At 27.4% G+C, this 15,733-nt stretch overlaps 3 protein-coding genes across 10 annotated transcripts; 2 read left to right on the top strand and 1 right to left on the bottom strand.

The window, feature by feature from the left end:
• The first annotated feature begins 83 nt into the window (after positions 1 to 83).
• On the top strand, positions 84 to 4,893 carry Not3 (CCR4-associated factor Not3). Of its 2 annotated transcripts, none has more exons than XM_074249647.1 (7): positions 84 to 391; positions 808 to 1,040; positions 1,783 to 2,406; positions 2,559 to 2,820; positions 3,179 to 3,933; positions 4,112 to 4,321; positions 4,603 to 4,893. In XM_074249647.1, exons 1-7 carry the CDS (start codon positions 367 to 369, stop codon positions 4,699 to 4,701), a joined length of 2,208 nt encoding a protein of 735 aa, XP_074105748.1. In that variant the 5' UTR covers positions 84 to 366; the 3' UTR covers positions 4,702 to 4,893. The 2 variants fall into 2 exon arrangements, with proteins under 2 accessions (XP_074105748.1, XP_074105747.1); XM_074249646.1 differs by having other exon boundaries at positions 102 to 391; positions 1,783 to 2,421.
• Positions 4,894 to 5,176: 283 nt separating this feature from the next.
• On the bottom strand, positions 5,177 to 9,679 carry LOC141531712 (uncharacterized). Of its 2 annotated transcripts, none has more exons than XM_074249650.1 (7): positions 9,588 to 9,679; positions 9,083 to 9,474; positions 8,311 to 8,602; positions 7,910 to 8,099; positions 7,554 to 7,767; positions 7,370 to 7,495; positions 5,177 to 7,048 (listed from the first exon to the last, which is right to left on the bottom strand). In XM_074249650.1, exons 2-7 carry the CDS (start codon positions 9,441 to 9,443, stop codon positions 6,681 to 6,683), a joined length of 1,551 nt encoding a protein of 516 aa, XP_074105751.1. In that variant the 5' UTR covers positions 9,444 to 9,474; positions 9,588 to 9,679; the 3' UTR covers positions 5,177 to 6,680. The 2 variants fall into 2 exon arrangements, with proteins under 2 accessions (XP_074105751.1, XP_074105752.1); XM_074249651.1 differs by lacking the exon at positions 9,588 to 9,679 and having other exon boundaries at positions 9,083 to 9,244; positions 9,306 to 9,457.
• Positions 9,680 to 10,607: 928 nt separating this feature from the next.
• LOC141531713 (MIF4G domain-containing protein B) lies at positions 10,608 to 14,961 on the top strand. Of its 6 annotated transcripts, none has more exons than XM_074249652.1 (7): positions 10,608 to 10,682; positions 11,399 to 11,480; positions 12,450 to 12,790; positions 12,897 to 13,122; positions 13,274 to 13,536; positions 13,949 to 14,077; positions 14,171 to 14,961. In XM_074249652.1, the coding sequence occupies exons 1-7, from the start codon at positions 10,623 to 10,625 to the stop codon at positions 14,399 to 14,401; spliced, it is 1,332 nt and encodes a 443-aa protein (XP_074105753.1). In that variant the 5' UTR covers positions 10,608 to 10,622; the 3' UTR covers positions 14,402 to 14,961. The 6 variants fall into 6 exon arrangements, with proteins under 6 accessions (XP_074105753.1, XP_074105755.1, XP_074105754.1 ...); XM_074249654.1 differs by lacking the exon at positions 10,608 to 10,682 and adding an exon at positions 10,697 to 10,762; XM_074249653.1 differs by lacking the exon at positions 10,608 to 10,682 and adding an exon at positions 10,748 to 10,762 and having other exon boundaries at positions 11,313 to 11,480.
• The last annotated feature ends 772 nt before the right edge of the window (positions 14,962 to 15,733 follow it).

Below are 15,733 nucleotides of genomic sequence, written 5' to 3' on the forward strand. Positions count from 1 at the left end.
TTACCAAAAAACAACTATACAACTATAGAGCTGATTGAAGTTTTCAGGATTAAGAATTGCTTAGCAGCAGAGAGCAACAACTAATTTACAAATAACGTTAAGAATAATTTCCATGAAAATAAATCGGTGAAATAAAGTGGTGTGATTGGTCGTTGTCATTTGAAAACGGAAGCCATCTTGTGGCCATCAAGAAAGAGTCTCTCGCTAACAATCATTGAGTTGATACGGGATTTGTAAATTAACAAGTTATTATTTAAGATAAATTTGTTTATTAAATAAATAACAATCTTTAGATCGTTTTATTAGCACATTAAACGTTTATATTTGGACTATGCATGAATTATTAAACCATATGTTTTCATAGCCATGGCTGCGACGAGAAAGTTGCAAGGTGAGAATATTATTTTACATTTTAACCATTAGCTATCTGTTTACATGCTGAAGGTCCTTTTGTACGCGGTCATGTGAGAGAGTCCCAGAAGAGCTTTCTGTGACGACCCAGAGGATGATGGAGCTCCAGCAACGGACCTGGATCACTGGGAATTAACCTGAAAAATTAGCTGCTTATTTGTGTTGGTTATTTGGACGCGAGCAACCTAACATTGTCACTCTTGCTGATTGCTCGTGGTTAATTTTGGGACCAGCGGTTTATCATCACTTAAACTACTGTGGTTTTTCATGCTCTCAGGCTTGATATGTCATCATGATCTTCTTTTTCATTGATTTATACAGATATTCAGTGTTTATTGTGCATTTTTTCACCCTTTGCTATATGATGTGCTAATTACTTCGCTTCTTTGTTTCCAGGTGAAATAGACAGGTGCCTTAAGAAAGTTTCCGAGGGTGTGGAAACGTTCGAGGACATCTGGCAGAAGGTACACAATGCCACCAACAGCAATCAGAAGGAAAAATATGAGGCTGATCTCAAAAAGGAAATCAAGAAACTCCAGAGGTTACGCGATCAGATTAAAAGCTGGATCGCTTCTGGAGAGATAAAGGATAAAAGTACTTTGTATGAAAACAGAAAATTAATTGAAACGGTAATTAGTTTGTTTTTATTGATAATGTCATACTATTTTTAGGAAATTTTGTTTTGGTTATTAATTTTAGTGTTATTTATTTTTAGAAATTTTTTTTTTATTTCATTTGACAGATATCTAACAATTTTTTAAAAATTTTATAGTTTTTATTAATGAAAATTAATTTAGTAAATATTTAATAATTTTTTTTAGACAAATTATGGCAAAAAAAAAAAAAATTAAAATTGCAATTTTTTATTAATAATTTTTCGTGAAAAATTTTTTTGTTAAATTAAAAAATGATCAGTGTTAATTATAATTTCGTAAATTATAGTGAAAATTAATTTAGTAAATATTTAATAATTTTTAACAAATAAATTATGCAAAAAAAATTGATATAGAAATTTAATAAAAATTAAAATTGCCATTTTTTATAAATAATTTTGCGAGAAAAATTTTTTTTTTATAAATAGATTAAAAAATAATGATCACTGTTAATTTTAACGTCATAAATTGTAGTGAAAATTAATTTAGTAGATTTTTAAAAATTTTTTTTAACAAATTATGACAATAAAAGAAGAAAAAATTGACTTTTAGAAATTAAAAAAAATTAATTGCTAACTTTAATGTTATAAATTATTTAGTAAAAAAATTCTACTGTAAAAATGAAAATAATATATTTTTTTATGTAATAATTAATTTTTTACAAAGATTTAAAACATGTAAAATGATGATGTTATTTATTAATAATAAAAAATTTCAGCAAATGGAACGATTTAAAGTCGTAGAAAGAGAAACAAAAACGAAAGCATACTCAAAAGAAGGACTAGGAGCAGCTCAGAAGCTAGACCCAGCTCAAAAAGAACGAGAAGAAGTGAGCAACTGGCTAGCGAATTCAATAGAAACGCTAAATTTACAACTAGACACCTTCGAGTCCGAGATCGAATCCCTGCTGGCAGGAAAGAAAAAGAGGCTGGACAAAGACAAGCAGGACAGGATGGACGAATTAAAATCTAAGCTGGACAGACACCGGTACCATATACGTAAGCTGGAGACGTTGCTCCGTATGCTGGACAACATGTCGGTGGAAGTAAATACGATAAAGCGAATAAAAGACGACGTAGAGTACTACATAGAGTCCTCCCAGGAGCCGGACTTTGAGGAGAATGAGTACATCTACGACGACATAATCGGGCTGGACGAGGTGGAGCTCTCGGGAGTGGGTATCCCCTCGTCGGCGACCACCGACAGCAACAACAGCAACGAGACCGGCGGGACTCCAACCTCGACGAACTCCTGCTCGTCCCCGATACCGTCTCCACCTCTCAGCTCGACGATGCACAATCACTCGAGCGATAGTTCCACAGATAATGACAAAAAACCCAAGGTCGAGACTGTTACTGTAATAAATTTTGTATTTTATTTATTCTTATCCTCGTATCACGATGATTGTTATCAGCTATCATCGATGAGACGATTTGGCTTGACAATGACTGTGAGTAATCCCTCATATCTTTTGTTTTATTTTGTTTTTCATAGCCCGTTAAGCCGACAGCGGTGAGGCCGCTATTGAACTCGTCTCAAACGAGCATTCCAGCGACGGGTAGTCCTGCCAACAATAATAATAAACCTAGTACGTTAACGAGCAGTACGCCGAGTAAAACCATTCCCATGACACCTAGCCATAGCTCGCCTAATTCAAATAGTAATCACGTTGCCACCAGTAATGCCGGTAACTTTGCCACCGTTGCTGCTTCGCACACTAATTCACAAGCTGTTCATTCTACCTCCAAAATATCATGTAAGTTTTTTTTATTATTTATTTATTTATTTAAAGGGTGACTGGTGGGACAAATACAAAATGTGTACATCAAGTTGTTTATTAAAAAGATTTTTAAATTATTTCAACGTTAGAAACATTATTGTTTATATATTTATCTATAAATTATTTAGGATAATTAAAAAAAAAATAATTAAAAAACACAAATAAAGGATTTAGCATGCTGACAACACGATCTTGATAAACTTAGGTGTTAATTAATAACGAACATAAAAAAATTTATTTTTAAAAATATTAAAACAACATATTTTTTTTTATCATCATTTTAAATAAATTGAAAAGTTTCAATCTTGTTAATTAAAAAATAAAAAAATTTCAGCTCAAAACAGTGAGAATGGCCTTCTATCATCGTCAATGTCTAGCATAACTTCACCAGTATCTCAATCAATATCCCAGCAGCAACTATCGCAATCCCAGCAGCAGTTATCAACGTCATCGCAGCTCCAATCACCAGCACCAGCGCCTCAACACCAGTCCATAACGCAACTAACACCACAGCCCCAGCAAGTATCACCAGCTCAAGTGCAAAGCGTGACGCAGCTGCAGCTTAGCTCGGGAAATCCCGCAGCTCCGAGCTCCGGGTCGAACATTTCTTCAGGACACTTGCTGCACCAGCCGAGCCAGAACCACAACAGCAACGAGACGGAAATAACGACGCCAGTACCACCAGCTTCACCACACTCGTCAGTGAGCAGCAGGCCCTCGCCTGTAAATGCCAGCTCTCCGATTCCCTCCACTGCCAACGGTCTCATATCTAAAATCCCCGACGGCATGTCGACTCTTAAGTCGATGGCTCAGCAAGTCATCGTAAGAGCTGGACTTGAGATCCCACCTGGTGAGCCCACCAGAAATATCTTCGACAATTCTAAGACAAACAATGCCACCAGTGAAGCCCATATTCCACCGTTACTGGGTGTTGCACCCCTCGGTCCGGTTCCGTTGCAGAAGGAACATCAACTCCAGTTTGCTATGATGGAGGCTGCTTTTTATCATATGCCTCATCCTTCGGATTCCGAGAGGCTCAGATCTTATTTACCTAGAAATTTATGCCAGACACCTCCATATTATCAGCAGGTATTTATTATTACAATAATAATAATAATAATAATAATAATAATAATAATAATAATAATAATAATAATAATAATAATAATAATAATAATAATAATAATATCTTTAAAGTTATTATTATTATTATTATTTTTTTTTTTTTTATTATTGAATGGTTTTTAATATTTATATATGATTACAGGTGCAGCTACCTCACTCGGATACTGTCGAATTCTTCCAACGACTGTCAACAGAGACGCTTTTCTTTATATTTTACTACATGGAAGGTTCTAAGGGCCAGTATTTGGCAGCCAAAGCACTCAAAAAACAAAGCTGGAGGTTTCACACTAAGTATATGATGTGGTTCCAAAGGCACGAAGAGCCAAAAATAATCAACGAGGAGTATGAACAAGTAATTTGAAATTTATTTTTTCGGGCCTTTCAATAGAGTGGTTCATAACAAATACATTTTTTTAAAGGCAAAGTAAAAGACCCAGTTATTGACACTTTCAATTTTATTTTAATTAATGAAAAATACAAATTGAAAGTTGATATTTTTTATCTCAAAAGTCGCTTAAGATTTATGACATTTTAAAAGTACCTAATTTTTTTTTTTTTTTTTTTTTTTTTTTTTGGACCACCCTGTTAAATATTTAATTACAAACTTAATAAAAATTAATAATTATTTTCCAGGGCACATACATCTACTTTGATTACGAAAAATGGGGACAAAGAAAAAAAGAAGGCTTTACTTTCGAGTACAAGTACTTAGAAGACAGAGATCTTAATTAAGAAAAAAAAAAGGAAAAAAAAAAAACTTTTTTGAGTCTAACGTCTGCGGAGGATCTACGAAAATGCACCAATTCTGTACACTGGTATTAACTGTCTAAATCTAAACAACTAAAATTATAAATCGTAAATAGATTTTATTTTCTACATTATACATTAGTGTACACTATATATATATACATCTATTTTATTTAATTTTTGTTCGTTCTGATTAATTTATTGGCTAACTTATAAAGAGTTTCTCTTAAACTCAACATTTATCATTTATTCGCGTGCATTATACCGATCCGTTTCAATTTATTTCCAGTTAATTATTACTTTTTTGGATACTTTTACTTTTAACAAACCGGGACCGATATCAATCAAGATTTAAATACCGTGTTAATTATGATAATGATTATGAATAATGATAATGATAATGATAATTATGATAAAAAGGAACCGTGTGTTCATTCAACGAACGAGTTGTGAACTACGATTACAAAAATACAAAAAAAAAAAAAAAAAAAAAAATATGTGTGAGACACCGAGATAAACACTTTTAGCGCGTAGTGTGCGGTGTGTGATAATGCTCGCTGGCGACTGACTCTGTAATACCAGTACAAACATGCAGTGCAACATCCACCAGTTGCTTAAAAAAAAAAAAAATTAAAATCACTGTTTACAAGGAAAGAACAAAAATAAAGTGCATATAATTTAAAAAAATTTATAAATTAAAAAAAAAAAATTTGAATTTCACAATTTTTGAAAAAATTATATAATCTAAAATTATACTGAGTATAATCCAAGATTATATTTGATATTATTTAAAAATTTTTTTTTCCACAAATTACACTGAGTATAATATAAGAAAATATGCAATGTAATTTTTTTTGTTCTTTTCATGTACAATTGCAATTAAATTAAAATTAAATAATTTAAATTAAAAAATTTTAATTTAAAAGATTTAATAATTAAAATTTTTTGTTTTCACAAAAAAGAAATATGAAAAATGAAGAAATAATAAATCGGTGCGTTGGTGGTGGGGCACTATCATGCTATGGTATGTCTTAATGATAGATAATAAGTAGCCTTTTTGTATAAAGTATATTGAGGTATTAAATCCTTGAATTTGAATTAACTGTACAGAATGTGTAGACATAGTGAATTATAATTACGGAATATATTTTATTCTCCAATTCAATATTTAAATGTTATACGTTTTGTTTCAATACTTTCTATTGATTTGTATATGTATATACATTAACTACTCTTAAATATTATTATTATTATTAATTATTTAAATATTAAATTAATTTTTTTTTTTTTTTTTTTTTTTTTCCAGTTAACTCAAACACCGTAAATACAAGTATTTATCTAGAATTTATTTCTACCGTGCATTTTTATCTAGATCTCTATAAATTCCTCCTAAAGCGGAGCTTCAGTGATAATTTATTTTACTATTAATTATTATTTTATTTCATTTAATTATATATATTTATAAATATATATAATACTTTAAAGTAATAAATTAACGACGCGATTTTTGTCGATAAAAATAATCGATTATTTATTTTTTTAGTATCAAATTTTTAGTTTTAATGAAAATTTTTATAGTAATTCATTATCGTCACATTCAATATTTATTTATTTATTTATTCATTCCTTGTTTTTTTTTTTTTTTTTTTTTTTTTTTTTTTTTTTACAATTACAGGTTAAAGGCAATTGATGAAAATGGTCTACCAAGGAAAATTTTTATATGCTGGTCACATATGAAAATTTGTTAATTTTTTCTACACTGTTGAAAATTTTCATAAATTCAGTAATTTTTTAGGTTTCAAAAATTTTTTTAAATTTAATTATATAAATAAAATATTTACTATTTTTGAGATAATTTAAATTATTATAATTTAATATGGATAATTAACTAGCAACCTTGCAGATGTGACTGCTGTGACCACCATATTAAAAATATCTAAAATTGAATAAATAATTTTTTTTTTTTAACTAGATACGAAAGTATAGTGATCATCTTTATGAATATCACATCGTTCAATTTTAGGAAGTGTGTTATGACTTTCTACGTAATGATGTAAATAACTGTTAGTAATTGTTTCATAAAAATTATTAGTAAATCTAAAAACGTAAGAGTCTTTTGAAGATATTATTAATATATATGGATAATAGACGTTTTTTCTTTGATCTTCAGAAATACCTCGTCTTTTTAAATCTGATTCATCTAATTGTTGTTCAAAAACTTTAAACGCAATAATAGGATCTCTTATTTCTGATATTTTGAACTTGGGTCCATTAAAGAAGTTTGGCTTCATTATAAATTGAGTAACACTAACGTCATATCCAAAAATTTCTCCTGAAAAATAATGAATTGATAAAAATTAATTTCAAATTTTTTTATTATTCATCAAGAGCTTTCATTTGAGTACCCACATGCATTTTTTATATATTTTTTATATATACATACATATATATATATATATATATATATATATATATATATATATATATATATATATATATATATATATAATATAATATATATAAATATATGAAATATATGAAAAATTGATGTGGGTACTCAAATGAAAGGTCTCGATGAGTGTAACATCAGGATGAGCTTATATCTTTAAAAATATCTTTAGTTGACAAGATACAATATAGATTAATTTAATACCAGTATTAAATCCAACGAGAAGTAAATTTACGTGAACAATTAATGTTGTTACATAGTGATCATCATCAATTAAATCACGAACTATCCATTCATTTAACGGATCATCATAAACGGCAATATATTTACCTGCAATCATAAATTTTTTTTTAATTATTTAAAAAAAAAAAATTTTTTTTTCACTTACCACAAGTGCAAATAATAAAATCTTCCATTGTCAAATAAACTTTAGTGTTAGAATTAAATTCTTTGGGCAATGGTTCGTAACAATATTTACGGTCATACGCAATACCTCCTTTGGTACAAATTAGCAAAACGTCTTGACAAACAAACCGCTCTAAAAAAAGTTCCTCTACTGTAGAATCTAAATTTTTATCCACGCGACAGGTTACTGCATAAATCTATATAAACAATAAATTATTTAGTAAATTAAAAAAAAATTTTTTTTTAATTATTAAAAATTTTTTTTTCTTTTAAATAATTTGTTACAAAATTAAAAAAAAATTTTTTCAACTAACTTTAGTAGGTAATAAAAAATCTTACATTCATATCATTTGAATCCAAAGCAACTATTTCATTAGAAAATGTTGTCATCCTTTCAGAGCTTTTTTTTGAGTCTTCCTTTTTTTTCGATAAATCAATGGAACATTCAATCTTCATTTTTTTGTCTCTTATTGTGTGTTTGTTTATTTCAAGATTACTTGATGAATAAAAATTCCTCGCTGTCCCAGAACTAAAAATTTTAATTAATATTTAACAATTTTTCAATAATATTTAATCATAATTTCATTTTTCAGACAATTAAGTAAAAAGTTCTGGTTAATTCTAACTAAAAATAATATCAATTAATCTAGATAATTCGAGACTGAATTTAAATAAATTTTATCTAGCTCAGAAATAATTAACTCAAAATTTTAAACTATAACATAGTAATTAAAACAAACCATAAATTTTTATATTTAGGTTCTGAATTTTTAATTTGCTTAGTATCAATCCAATTCGTGGTTCTATAATCATCATCATCAGTATGTATCATCCAAGCTTTCGAATCTCCAGACTCAAATGTAGCAACTATGTACAAATGATTGTTGTCGTCTTCATCAGTATAATATCCAAATTTGACCTCTTTAATTACATATGATATAGATGGTGAGTTAACAAAAGAATAAAATGGTTTTTGTTTTAAATTTATGTAAATAAATATCTTGGAAGTTGTTGCAAGGGCGATGTACTTTTCTAGAATGAAAAAAAAAAAATTATTTTAATTAAATTAATATATAATTTTAAAATTAGCAGACATTTAACCATTTTTTATTTTTTTAATCAATAAATGTTGAGTAAAAAAAAAAATTTTTTTAATTGCACTTAAAATTTTTAAGTTTTTTTTTTTTGAATTTTTTTTATGAAAATTTATTTTTCCAAATAATGTTTTAATTTTAAGATTTATAAAGGTTTATATTATAAGGTAAAAAATAAATTATATTTAAAAAAAAATGAGGGAAATTTAAAAAAATTAAATTTAAAAAATTAGGAAATTTTAAAAAATTAAGAAATTAAAAAAAATTAAAAATGCAATTTTTTAGATCAAATTTGTTTGTTAAAAAATTAAAAAATGGTCAAATAATTCGTTAAATTTAATGTCATATTTTCATGACAATTAATTTAGCAGAAATTTGATAATTTTTTGTACAAATAAATTTTTACACTATTACTTACCGCATACATCAGCACACACATAATCCTTCCTAGACAAATGCTCCAAATAACCATACAAATCAAAAGCAAGCTCCGAAAACTTGACCCATCTGTTGTAAGACGTCAAAATAGCTTCATATGCTTGAATCTCGTTACCTCGTCGTGGAATAGCGTAGTAATTGACTATGGGAAATACGAAGGGTAATCTTGTTTTAATAATTGCTCGCGCGTTGTAGTCATATACTTCCCTGAAGCATTTCTTCCTAAAACATTGATGTCTCTTTTCTGCGTCTTCTAATTTGTGACACCAAATAGCTTTCTTGCTAAGACACTCTTCTTTTTTTACGGAGTCTTTTATTTCATCACACGAAGTAGAAGTCATTCTTATTAACTCGCTTGAACAACTGAAACAACTAATAGAAGATTAAATAAAATTATCGGTTAAGTACTTTTAATTTTTGTCACCGATAATTAACAAATTGTTAATTGTCGGTGATAAGAATATGACATTAAAGTTAATACTCACTTGACAAATTTTTAATTTTATTAATTAAAAAAAATTTTTTTTTTTAAATATATATTTAATTATTTGTAATAAGAATATCATATAAATTTTTATTAAATTCTAATTAATTAAAAAATTGAAAATTTTAATTTTTTTTAATTATTAAAAAAAAAAATAAAAATTAATATCGTGACCCAAATGCCAAAAGGGCGTATGTTTTAACTTATACGCCCTTTTAGCTTTAGGACATTGAAAATTTAGTGATCTAAAGCCAAAAGGGCGGATAATTTTTTTTGCCGATTGCTTTGAATTGTCATTTATATGTTACTAATTTTGCTGCATAATTGAAAGTATATATATATATATATATATATATATATATATATATATATATATATATATATATATTGATTATTAAATTACAAATAGGTATTTTTAAAGGTTATTAAGGTAAAAGACCCAGTTATTGACACTTGCAAGTGTCAATAACTGGCTCTTTTACCTTATTACAATTTTAATACGAATTCTGTTTATAATTTTAATTGAAAAAGAAAAAAAAAACAGTTGCGATATCTAACATTGTTGGTGAGTCAGAGGCGCGAAATTCAAAAATATTAAATGATCTGGATTTATTTTTTAGAGTTAAATTTTATATTTCAGAGCAACAATTGAAAGTTTTTTTATACGCCCTTTTGGCTTTAGGCTAAACTTTTTCTAGAGCCAAAAGGGCGTATGTTTTGAGATGTATCCTTTTAGCATTAGTACATTAAAAAATTTTTTTTTGACAAATCTTTACGTTTTGAACAGTTCTATGTTGAATGGCGAAAAAAAAATTTTTTATACGCCCTTTTGGCCGACATTTTAATTCACCGGCGGACATTTTGTCGAGATTACAGAAGCTCTGTACACATAAACACCGCGGGAAGAAAAGCGGGAGTAATTCAAATTTGTCCAATTGTAAGATCATTACGCCCACGCAAATAATCGCGATCATGCAGTTATAAAATTTAAGAGGGGGTATGTTACGACATAATATCTCTCATATACATTAAAAATATGATGCGACAAATGATTGTTGGACTGTCACTGGTTAGTTGGCACGTCGCAATAGTTGATGTACGTTCTTCGCGTGCTTAATAATAATAATTTAACAATTATTAAATAAATTCACAAAAAAATAATATTTAAATTTAAATGTAAATAATTTTTATAAATTAAGCTTATAAATTAACGCAAAAATAAATTATATTAATTATAATTCTAGTAAAGTTCAGACAGATTGCCTTTTAAGGCGCGTGAGTCAGGCTTTAATATTAAATATTAAATATTAATTAGCGATGATTAAACAAATGAAGTCGCTGATGTGGATAATAGTTGAAGAAATAAATTGCCAGAATTTTCCGTGCAATTTTATTAATAAATAATTATTATTATTTAAATGTGGGCATAAAATCTGTCAGTAACTTTTATTTCCATCGTCTTCGGCTGTTACATATATATATATATATATATATATATATATATATTTATAAGTAGACTTCTGACTGTATGACTGCGCCTGTTTGCTATTATTAGTTACCAGTCATCAGACTTTACTCTCTCTTTTGTGTGTTCAAGTGAGAATATAAGTTTTAGATTAACTAATTTTGTTGTAATTATTTTATTTCAGTAGTTACTTGTTATTTTAAATAGTTTATAGTTTTTTATTAAACAGACTAATTTATTTTTTTTATTTTTTTGCTTAAGTTTTTTATAAACGCGCTGAAATCGGTTACTAAAATGTTGGATTTTGATTGCTAAAAGTTTATTAGTTTCGGTGGTTTATTTCTCAGATGCGGGATTTATTAGATCAAAAAAATTTTGCTATTACGGCAGTTAAAGCTAAGCCGACCATTGAAATTTATCGACCACCAGGTAATTATAATTATTTAATTTAATTTTTTAATTTTCGCTTTGTTTGTTTAGTTGAAAGAAGAAATAACTTTTTTTTTTTCAACACTCAGCAATTATTATTTCACACTAATTTTTTGTAAAAAATTTTACCTCGTTAAAAACTATTTAATTTTAATTAATAAATTATAAAAAACTAAAATTTACTGAAGTTAGCAGTCAGCTCTTAATTTTAAAAATTATTGTTAATAAATCAATTACAATAAAAAAATTCATCTGAAAATTTTCACTTGTAATTTTTATTAATTTTTACATGTGAAACTTTTTAATTTCATTTTTTTATAATAATTTAATTGCTATAAATATCTAAAAAAATTTTTATGTCAACTTCAGTCTCGTATAAATTCCTTAATTAATTGTAACTAATTTTTTGTTTAAAAAAACCGGGAGGATAAAAACTATTACTTAAATAAAATTAATAAATTTTAAAAAAATAATTAATTACACTTGCAAAAAATATCCATTAGTCTGAATCATAAAAAAAAAATTTTACAATAAATCAAAACAATAATAAATTTAATAAATTTTTAAAATTTTTTAATTGAATTAAAATAGAAAAATATTTAAAAAAAAATTGCACTCATAAAATTTCTACATGTCAATTTTAAAAAAATTTTTTTTTGCTATAATTTATTTATTATTTGTTAAATTAATTATTAAAAAAATTTTTAAGATGGGTAGCTTAATCTATATTATTAAGAGAATAATTTAATTGCTATAAAATTGTAAAAAAATTTCAAATACCTGTTAATTCTATTAAAATTAATTTAGCAGATATCTGATTTTTTTTTATCAAATAAATTGACATGTAGAAATGAAAAAAATTCAATTTTTTAAAAATAATTTTTCTGAAAAAATTACTTAATTAAAAAAAAAAATTTTTTTTCAATTGACTGCTAACTAATTGATTAAGTTTGTGATTTTACAAACCAGGAGGAAGAAACGACATCACGACGGCCAACCAACAATTAAACGTACACGCGAAAGAGTTTACAATGAAGCATAACGAGGGGCATCATCACAACATAGCGAACAATAAACCGATGACAAACGATAACAGATCTTACTATCTGCAGCACAGTAAATCAAGCGGGAACATACAACGTTATTTGTACGCTCAACAGCATCAACACCAACATCAACATCAGCATCAACATCCACACCAGCCTCAACAATTTTCTTATCACCCCAGCCATAGCGTCGTTAATTACCACGGCGCTTCGCGGCACTCCCACGCACTTAATACATCAGCTTCTAGCGGCAACATCTTGCATGTGAGTTAATTGAGACATTGATCGGTGATTGATAATTAATTTAATAGGCATTATTCATTCTTGATTTATCATTAATCATCATCGTTGATTTTTAATAACGCCCCAGGCAAATGTCAGTCGGGTTCACTTCAACGTCGAGCCCAAAATAAATCCAAGTGTGAAACCTGGAAAACTGACTAAGTCATTGTCTTTCGTTTCTTCTTACGGGCTGAAGCGATCCAAGAGTTTTAATAGCGATGTTCTCGCTCATAAGGCTAATAGCATATCCGATATTGCGGCCTTAGGTAAATTTCCTGCGGCGATACAAGATGTACTTATTAAAGCAATCGAAGGTATTTATTTTGTTTTTAATATTTATTTACACCCTGAAAAAAATTAAGTTGAAATTAGAATTAATTTTCAAGATATTTAATTATTTTTTTAACAAATAAATTATTGTAAAAAAATACTTTGCACAGTTGTCTCATTTAAATCAAATTACAGATCCAAATGTATTGAATTCACGCTCCTTGATGGAGTTAGTCCGTCATCTGTTGGGAAGAGTCGTCGAACAGCGGAAACACGCGGAACCTGCTGCTAAAATTTGCATTAAAATTGTTGAGAAAGAAGTCAAAGAAACGTTCCTTGAATCTTTGTTGAACACCTGCCAACAATTGTACCAAGATCATGCGCGGTCGTTGCACGATCTTTCTATTTGTCATCGGTTTTCGGCTTTTATGACATTCCTCAATGAAATGTACTGCCAGGTAAGTTTTCTGTAGTAATATTTCTTCACTTCTATATAAGAAAATTTTGTGTAGTATTTATATGATAAAATGGGTTTTTTTAATTTTAATTTAAAACTGAAATTATTATAAAAAAATTTACGATAGTAGAGAGACATCTGATAATTTTTTAACTAATAAATTATGGCAAGAAAAATTTATTTAAAAAATTTCATCTTTAGGTGATCTGAAAAATTTTAAGTGCAATTTTTTAAGAATAATTTTCTAGACCTAGTTTATTGTTCAAAAAATTTTCAAGTGTCTGATAATTTCAAAATCATAAAAATTAAATAAAATTCCTCATGTAAAATTAAAAAAGAAATACCCTTACGATGTATAGTGTCATAAATATAAAAAAATCATTAATAATAATTAATTTAAAATTGTACTTTAGTTAAAACGAAGACAACTTCAATTAAAAACACAGCAAGAGGGTGTTCCACCCGGCAGAGTTTTGCTAACTCTTCTTTGGAAGTGTTGTCTCGATTGTCTGCGGGCTTCTTTTATCACATCATTACCTGAAGTAAGTAAAAATGGAATAAATTAACAAAAAAATGATTAATAATAAATTAATTGAATTAATTTATTAAATTAAAATTAAATTATAAACTTACAGATGGAGTGTCTGTTTTACATTTTAACATGCATCGGTAAAGATCTGGACGTAGAACTGCCAATGCAATTAGAACAATTACTAGCGACTGTACGTGATAGCTTTCTTATTGACAATTCAACGCAACCAGCAATTCGTAAGATCCTATTGCAAATAATAGAACTCCACGCAGCACACTGGCAACTTCCTGCGTCTGCCCTCGTTTATTACTATCCTGGCTCATCGAAATCATAATCTATCATTTTAACACCCTTGACATCCATTTAATTAATTTTATTATTATATATTTATGTATCCTTTCTTTTTTACTCCGTTATTATTCAAACATCTCAATTTATCTAGAAATAATTGTTAGTAAAAATAACAATCAAATTTTTTATTTTGCCAGCATTTATAAAATTTTAAGCCAGCACGCACATCAATTACTTGTTTTTAATATTAAAAAAAAAAAAAAAAAAAAAAAAAAACCAAGGTCACTCGATCGGGTGACCTTGCAGTAGATCCCATTGATTGTTTTCCTGGAAGATATTTATTAATTTTATTATTTATTATTTTATTTAAACAAAGAAAATGGAAATTAATTTAAATAATATTAATGTTATATTGTAAATAAATGTATTAATTTTAAATACGTATCTCTAGTTATAAGTTACAAATGTAATTGATTTAAATGAAAATGGAGTTGCGTCAGATGATGATATATGTCCGGATGATTTTTCATTTAAATATTTATCTGTATAAATATTTTACGCAACAAACTCGATCATCTTTAATACATATGTATGTAAGAGAGATTTAAATCTTCATTATTTTTCACTGCACGTACCACTGGGGAATTGGGCCGGAATCGTCAGTACCCAGGACCTTGCAACCAATAAACCATGTCCTTGATCTCCTTTGCGCTAATTTAAAACTTCTTTTTTTTATTTTATTTAATTTATTGCTGGTGATTTAATTTCATTTTTGGAACTGCTACACTTCGTAGCAGTTCCCGAAAAAATTATTTTCTATTAATTTATTTTAATTACTTAAAAAAGAAAAAAAAAAGTAGATAATTATAAGACTATGTTACCTGTTCATTAATTATCTTGTATCTTGAGAACTGTTGACATTTTTAAAGATATAAGCTCATCCTGATATTACACTCATCGAGACCTTTCATTTGAGTACCCACATCAATTTTTCATATATTTTATATATTTATATATATTATATATATGTATATATGAAAAATATATAAAAATGCATGTGGGTACTCAAATGAAAGCTCTTGATGAGTGTAACATCGCGGTGAACTTATATCTTTAAAAACGTCGATAGTTAAAAAAATTAAAAAAAAAAAAAAAAAAAAAAAAATTATTTTCAAGTTCAACAATAAAAATGAAATAAAAAAATTTTTTTCTGGTACTAATTAATTTTTTACAACCAAAATTAGTCTGCAGATTTAAAATTAAATTTTTTTTTTTTAATTTTTTTATCACTGAAAAAAAAAAAATTAAAGCCAATCGGTGGAAGAAGATGAGCAGATCCAATTGAAGAAAAAGAATGTCTGAAGAGACTCGTAAA

This window comes from Cotesia typhae, unplaced genomic scaffold, assembly GCF_013202065.1.
Source record: "Cotesia typhae breed Kobodo isofemale line unplaced genomic scaffold, CoteBio_Ctyphae contig_50, whole genome shotgun sequence".
Lineage (NCBI taxonomy): Eukaryota > Metazoa > Arthropoda > Insecta > Hymenoptera > Braconidae > Cotesia > Cotesia typhae.